This window comes from Cyprinus carpio, chromosome A7 (genome assembly GCF_018340385.1).
Source record: "Cyprinus carpio isolate SPL01 chromosome A7, ASM1834038v1, whole genome shotgun sequence".
NCBI lineage: Eukaryota > Metazoa > Chordata > Actinopteri > Cypriniformes > Cyprinidae > Cyprinus > Cyprinus carpio.
Window position 1 is genome coordinate 40,380,923 of NC_056578.1, and position 7,113 is coordinate 40,388,035.

A 7,113-nucleotide genomic window follows, 5' to 3' on the forward strand; every position below is an offset into this window, starting at 1 on the left:
TCATAGACAATAACAGGCCAGTTGCATGTGAAATAGGCTTGTCAGGTTTAGGATAGAGTCTGTAGATATTCACAACAGTCCATAATGAATATGAAGTGTGGTTAAAAACAAACTTCAAGCGGAATTGCATTTACAGAGGATTTTGGTGGCTCAGTAAAATCAATTTCATGTAGAGGACTACCAGTTAAAGACCAACACAACTAACAACAAATGCTGAAAATCCTTTACCTAATTTGGTCTTCTTTGTCAAAAATTACCTTTTAAAAATAGCTTGTGAATCTCTCATTATGCTATACTATTACCAAATCTTGGATTCAATCTCTTGGTCAGCTTTCCGCCACAATAATTATATTTAAGTATGTTTCCTAAGCTTGGTCTTCAAATGCCTTCAGCTTTGCACATTTTGTTTGTCTCCCCAATCAAACACACCGGATTCAACTCTTCAGCTTATCAAAAGAAACTCAAAGACTCGAAACAAATCTGTCAGATTAGAAAGATGTCCAGGATGTGTACTGTTATTATGGATATTAAAAATATTAACTAGAGGATTTACCTATTTACTGGAAAAGTTGACATGCAAACAATTTTCTGAAAAGACTACAGATGTGGCACGTATTGACTGAGCTTTATTTTTTAGAGTGAAGGTTAATCATCGTCCCATTTCAATCACAGTTCTTAAATGTAAACAGTATCAAGTATCAAATCACAAACAGAATGCATTTTTTCTTCTGCTCCACATCCGCCGCTCTCATCTTTTTCACTCGTTTCCCTCCTCCACCTCTTCTCCAGGGAACGGTTCAGTCTCCTGCCACAGTCTTGGAGAAGTAATGCCGATCACACAGCAAGCGATTCTCTCCCCAGTATTCCCACTGAGTTTGCTCTCCTCATCCGACCCCATTCCCAGATCATCCTCCTTCTCATAAACCACCACCGCACGTCCCAGAACGGAATGACCCCCGAACAGCTTGGCCTCCGGGAGCCTCATGAACTTCCTTATAACTCCTTGCTCAGAAACAAAGTTGCCCAGGTCTCCGGGATGACCGGGATGGTCGACCGCCTGTGGATTGTAGTGAGCACCAGCAGTGACGCACCCTTGACTGAGGTCTCCGTACTGATGGATGTGGATGGCGCGCGCTTGCTGATCATCGGCAGGCAAACCATGGAGGTTGATTTTCACTTCTAGAGTTCCATTGGGAAAGATCTGCTTGAAAAGCACCTGCCCAACGATCTCTGGCTGGCTGGGTGGTAAATTAGTGACGGGAGTTACTTCACAAGTGCCGTAGATTGTGTTGTTGAACTCCACGACTTCTGGCTTTGGAGCTTCGACGATCTCAAGAACAGGACTGTCAGAGAACGCTCCACTTTGAATATGCAACGCCAGCAATATCAGAGGAAGCTGTAGGATGATTTTCTCCATGTTGCCGTTTAAAGCCTAGAATGAAGAGTGGAATCAGTGAAATCATGCAGTTTTAGGAATGTAGTATTTTTGATAGAGGTGCAAGTCAAGAAAATAGTTCTAGCGAGTGCACATCAAAGTTCTCGGTTTTGTTCTTTTCTTTAGGCAAACTTCAAAGCTTTCTTCCAGGGAGCTTTGTGAGGGGAAGCTGCATTAGCTTGAAATAGCACAGCCAGATTAGATAAAATCAATTATATTAAGCCTTAAAGTCCCCATTAAATCAAATTTAGTACCAATATATTAGTCTTAAGGTTATCTATAAGGCACTGTGCTCCAAAACAGTGACAATTGTCCCGTCCTCTCTTCCTGTTTCAGTTGAAATTACGTCACCACATAGAATAACGTTGCGTGTTCAAGCATAAACCATATAAAAACATGGACGTAGTGTCCATGACGTCACCCGTAGTTTTCTGAAGAGTGTTTTTGAAGCTCAAAGTGGGCAGAGCGGGCCATCGCCATCTTGACAGTGCGCCACCACGCGTCACTCCCAGATCATTGAAAATGGGCAAACCGCTGCAGTCCATCTGTCACTCAAGTGTCCACGTCCTTAATTATGCAGAACTTGACATAATGCTTAATATAATTTAAACAGATGAGTTATTTAAAAAAAAATAATAACTCACCCCCTACCAGTTGTCATGAAGGCCAAAATTAGCTATATAGACAAATCATTTTTTGTACTAGGCTGTAAACATGTTCTTTCTTCTGTAAAGTTGGGCATGTTAACATGGGGAGTCTATGGGATTGAGCCTCTAGCGGGCAGTTGACGAATGAGTTTTAGTCACTTCCTTGTTGGCTTCACGAGAGAGCAGGAGGTTGCCGCTTGGTTTCAAGGTACTTCAGGGGACCTTAAAGTTCTGCATAATTAAGGGCGTGGCCACTTGAGTGACAGGTGGATTGCTGCTGCTGTCACCACCATTGAGCTAGGTAGGTGTGGTTTCAGCAACCCGCTCCCGCCTCTTTATCCGGGAGTGACATGCTGCCAAGATGGCAACAGCCGGTGTTCTGTCGATTTGGCCTACCTGGTCAGATTTTGTTACCTAACATTAAAACAGTGGGTAGTACAATAAGACAACGAAAAATGCTACCTGTAAAGTTACGGTTTATTAACGTCTACACCTACCACAACCCTAAACCTACCCTTACAGTAATGCTGATACATTATTTGTTGTTCAGCATGAGAAAGAGACACAATATTGATGTGCGCGTGCGCAGTAAACCTGGTAGGAAAATCTGACTGGTGGAATAAAAAGTCAGGACACCGGCACCTATCGCAAGCCGTTTAAGCATTTAAACCTTGGTTTGACTATCCATAAATATAATTTCGGATAGTCAATTATAATTCGACTAGTCACAATGACAACAAGAGATATCTGCAATTATAATTACACTAGTAAGAAATCAGATTAGAGATGTCTAAATACTTTATGACTAGTCAAAACTCCATTTAAGATATCTGTAATTACTTTATAGATATCTTCTATAGACGCGTCATACAGCCACAAATATAACAAGAGATCTCGAATTCAATTTCGACTAGTCACAATTATAGTTTAAGATATCTGAAATGCAATTGCTCCTAGTCGAAATGCTGTTGTGTGACGCCAGAATAAATTTACTCAGCTCCTCCCCACCTACTCTGCTAACTGCTAACAACATAATAAAAGTCTGCTTTTGTTGTCACGGAGAGAAAAGCTACTTGATGAAGTGCTTCATGGATTATTAAATAAATCTGGATGCAGCCTTGTGTGGTAAAAGTTCTCCAGCGTGCATGCGTGTATAGCACGGTGTTTTAATCAAATCATGTTGCAAAATGGACCAAATGCAGTGTAATGTTTTAATAAAAGGTAGAAGAAAAAAAAAAAAAAAAAAAAACTGCTCGTCTGAATCCATTTATTATATATTTAGACAATGAAACGCAATGTTTTTTTTATTCATTATTATTATTTTTAAAGAAAGGTAGGTCTAGTTTGCAGATTTTATCTTACCATTCATTCTGTCTTTTTCCTCAGAACTGCGATATATACACAATGCGAGATATAAATTTTATAACCGAAATAAAAAGTTGCTATTTCTTCATTAAATTAATTTAGTGGCGGAAATGAGCTTCCATAAATAGCCCACAAGGTGGGAGTATTGTATTATAGAAAGATCCATGATGATGATGATATTCTGCTGTGTTAAGTGATGAGCGCCAATGTATTCTTTTAGGCAGCGGCTATTTGCACTAGGTGTAAATAGCATATTTTCTACTTATTTCAAAAAGTGGCAATTATCTGCACCTCAGTATTGTAGTACATTATAAAACAGTACACAATAACTTAGTGTAAATGATCATTTTAACTCATTTTTAAATGGATGCCACCTTACTGGGACAATAAAGCCCTCCCTACTCCTACCCTAATCCTACCCAATATTTATTTTCAACCTTATTTCCTAAATTATTGAAAATAAATGCCTTTCCGATATGAGATTTGAAAAAGGAGAAAAAAAAAAAAAAAAAAAAAAAAACACCCAAAGACACAGGACCTTTATTATACAACTCTTAGACAAAACTGCGAATGACAACAGATTCCAAGCTAGGACTGGTTAAGTAAAATGTTTAAGGTGGGGCTCAACAGAGGTGTATTTGCATGCACATTGTAGATATCTATAACGTATTTTGACTAGTCAAATTGTTAATTCCAGATATCTACATTGCAATTACGCCTAGTCACAAAGCTAAATGCAGATATCTCTAAATCTAGTTCTTCCTAGTCAAATCTGATTGGGATATGCATAACTAAGTGGCAGATATCTTTAAATGGGTTCTGAATAGTCATAATTCCAATTCAAGATATCTTTAAATATGATTTGCCTAGTCAAATTTCCAATTCAAGATATCTACAACTAATTTCACTAGTCATAAATACAAATGTATTTTGGATATCTTTAAAAATATCTTAAATTGTATTTTGACTAGTCAAATCATATTTAAAGATATCTTGAATTTGAATTACGACAAGTCAAAACTCAATTGAAGATATCCGAAAATATTTTTCAATGGAAGTCACTGGAAGATTATGATTAGTAGTAATAGCATTGTAGATATCTGGAATGTGTATTATGACTTGTCATAATCACATTGTAGATCTTAATTCCAATTTCAACGAGTCATAATTGCAATATAGATATCTGGAATTACAATTGGGACTATCCGAAATTATATTTATGGATAGTCAAAACAAAAGTTCTAAATGTTAAAACGGCTTGCCATAGGCATAAGTTTGGCCTCAGTAACAGCTCACTACCAGTTACAAAAGACACTGCAACAGTTTATCACAGGCAATTCCACACACACGGACTGCTTTACATATGAGTTTGTTTTGAGTAAGTGATAGCTAACTGTTACAAAATCGACATACATTACATAACATAACGTTACCCAGATATTAACTTACATTATACCTGAATTACATTGAAACGCAATGTAAAAGATTTTAAATGTATCTCTCACCTGTGTTTGTGTGATATTGTTCTGGGTCGGTGAAGACGGTGTTTGAACTCGTTCACAGCACTACAGCTACACGTTTGCTTAATCTTCCTGCAGAAAGACATTTGAGTAAAGCATCCTTTTATATCGGTCATATGACCTCACACGGTCCTCTTCCGGGTGACTCGCGGAGATAAAAGAAGAAGCGCTCTGATTCGCCGCCGCCTCCTCCGACCAGAACAATATCACACAAACACAGGTAAAACATGTCTTTATATGAAATTCGAATGGTATGACAATTAGAGATTAGACTGTACAGAAACTGAAATCTACTAAACGCTAATTCACACTAGTTTGTACACGTAGTCCCGCAATGTTGATGTTAACATTAAAAATTTGAGAACAAAATAGACCAATAATAATTTGCAAGGTTTGCTGTGATGAGAAAGCGATCGATGTGCACAACAAAAGATTAAAACTTAATCAAATTTAAAATCTACTTTGAAGTAACTAAACTTGACATTATTGGCTCACTTTTTAAAAGTGTACTTGAGTGTCTTAACTTAAGTGGACTGATTTCATTAATTTTATATTATCTGCAAGTACAGGTTTTGAAAGATTTGAAGCACACTACAAGTGCACATTCGTTATAAAGCGCGATTGTTTTTCACAAGTGTACACCGCAATCCAAAAATTACAGTTGTGCTAATTTGCCCTTAATGCAATCTATTATTGTTGTTGTGTTTTTTGATGATGTAGCTTCCCCTCACAAAGCTCCCTGGAAGAAAGCTTTGAAATTTGCCTAAAGAGAACAAAACTGAGAACTTTGATGTGCACTCGCTAGAACGGTTTTCTTGACTTGCACCTCTATCAAAATACTAAATTCCTAAAACTGCATGATTTCACTGATTCCACTCTTCATTCTAGGCTTTAAACGGCAACATGGAGAAAATCATCCTACAGCTCCCTCTGATATTGCTGGCGTTGCATATTCAAAGTGGAGTGTTCTCTGACAGTCCTGTTCTTGAGATCGTCGAAGCTCCAAAGCCAGAAGTCGTGGAGTTCAACAACACAATCTACGGCACTTGTGAAGTAACTCCCATCACTAATTTACCACCCAGCCAGCCAGAGATCGTTGGGCAGGTGCTTTTCAAGCAGATCTTTCCCAATGGAACTCTAGAAGTGAAAATCAACCTCCGTGGTTTGCCTGCCGATGATCAGCAAGCGCGCGCCATCCACATTCATCAGTACGGAGACCTCAGTCAAGGGTGCGTCACTGCTGGTGCTCACTACAATCCACAGGCGGTCGACCATCCCGGTCATCCCGGAGACCTGGGCAACTTTGTTTCTGAGCAAGGAGTTATAAGGAAGTTCATGAGGCTCCCGGAGGCCAAGCTGTTCGGGGGTCATTCCGTTCTGGGACGTGCGGTGGTGGTTTATGAGAAGGAGGATGATCTGGGACTGGGGTTGGATGAGGAGAGCAAACTCAGTGGGAATACTGGGGAGAGAATCGCTTGCTGTGTGATCGGCATTACTTCTCCAAGACTGTGGCAGGAGACTGAACCGTTCCCTGGAGAAGAGGTGGAGGAGGGAAACGAGTGAAAAAGATGAGTGGCGGATGTGGAGCAGAAGAAAAAATGCATTCTGTTTGTGATTGATACTTGATATTGTTTAAATTTATAAAGCTTCCAAAAGGGTTTTTTGTAGCGATGCAATAAAAGAACCATTTTTGAACCTTTCAGTGATCATTTGTTCTTGGTGTGAAGTACATTACAAAGATCTTTTTGTGGCTATCTGGATGTTAAATGTTTTTTATGGAACCAGAGACACCAAAAATAACTTGTTTGTTCTTTATCTGTGTCCTACATTAATAAAGTGATATTTAAAAAGTTATTGAAATTTATTTCCATTACAAACACTGTGGTCCCACTTTATATTAGGTGACTTTAACTAGTAATTGTATAGGTTGTTAGGTACAATGTACTTAATGTGTTCCTGTTGAATTGCAAATCCCTTTTGCTGCTATTGAGGTGTGTTATGCTTATGGACCGATTTGGTGATCTAGTTAGGTTTAAGTGTGGGTTAAAGTGTAGTGTTGGTGGACAGTGTAACTAGATCTTATTACAGAAAGTTTTTTTTTTTTTTTTTTTTTTTTTTACATGTAAAAAACGCATATGCACACAAT

At 38.5% G+C, this 7,113-nt stretch overlaps 2 protein-coding genes across 3 annotated transcripts; one reads left to right on the forward strand and one right to left on the reverse strand.

Annotated features, from left to right (window-relative positions):
* Window positions 1-606: 606 nt before the first annotated feature.
* On the reverse strand, window positions 607-5,090 carry LOC109074296 (extracellular superoxide dismutase [Cu-Zn]-like). Its single transcript, XM_042761152.1, has 2 exons — window positions 4,953-5,090; window positions 607-1,432 (listed from the first exon to the last, which is right to left on the reverse strand). The coding sequence occupies exon 2, from the start codon at window positions 1,415-1,417 to the stop codon at window positions 758-760; it is 660 nt and encodes a 219-aa protein (XP_042617086.1). The 5' UTR covers window positions 1,418-1,432; window positions 4,953-5,090; the 3' UTR covers window positions 607-757.
* On the forward strand, window positions 5,084-6,662 carry LOC109074294 (extracellular superoxide dismutase [Cu-Zn]-like). 2 transcript variants are annotated; one of them, XM_019090348.2, is made up of 2 exons: window positions 5,084-5,187; window positions 5,856-6,662. In XM_019090348.2, the coding sequence occupies exon 2, from the start codon at window positions 5,871-5,873 to the stop codon at window positions 6,528-6,530; it is 660 nt and encodes a 219-aa protein (XP_018945893.2). In that variant the 5' UTR covers window positions 5,084-5,187; window positions 5,856-5,870; the 3' UTR covers window positions 6,531-6,662. The 2 variants fall into 2 exon arrangements, with proteins under 2 accessions (XP_018945893.2, XP_042617087.1); XM_042761153.1 differs by having other exon boundaries at window positions 5,113-5,183; window positions 5,854-6,662.
* The last annotated feature ends 451 nt before the right edge of the window (window positions 6,663-7,113 follow it).

Coding starts and splice junctions, on each gene's coding strand:
- LOC109074296 (XM_042761152.1), bottom strand. CDS start 1,417: ATGGAGAAAATCATCCTACAGCTTCCTCTGATATTGCTGGCGTTGCAT.
- LOC109074294 (XM_019090348.2), top strand. CDS start 5,871: ATGGAGAAAATCATCCTACAGCTCCCTCTGATATTGCTGGCGTTGCAT.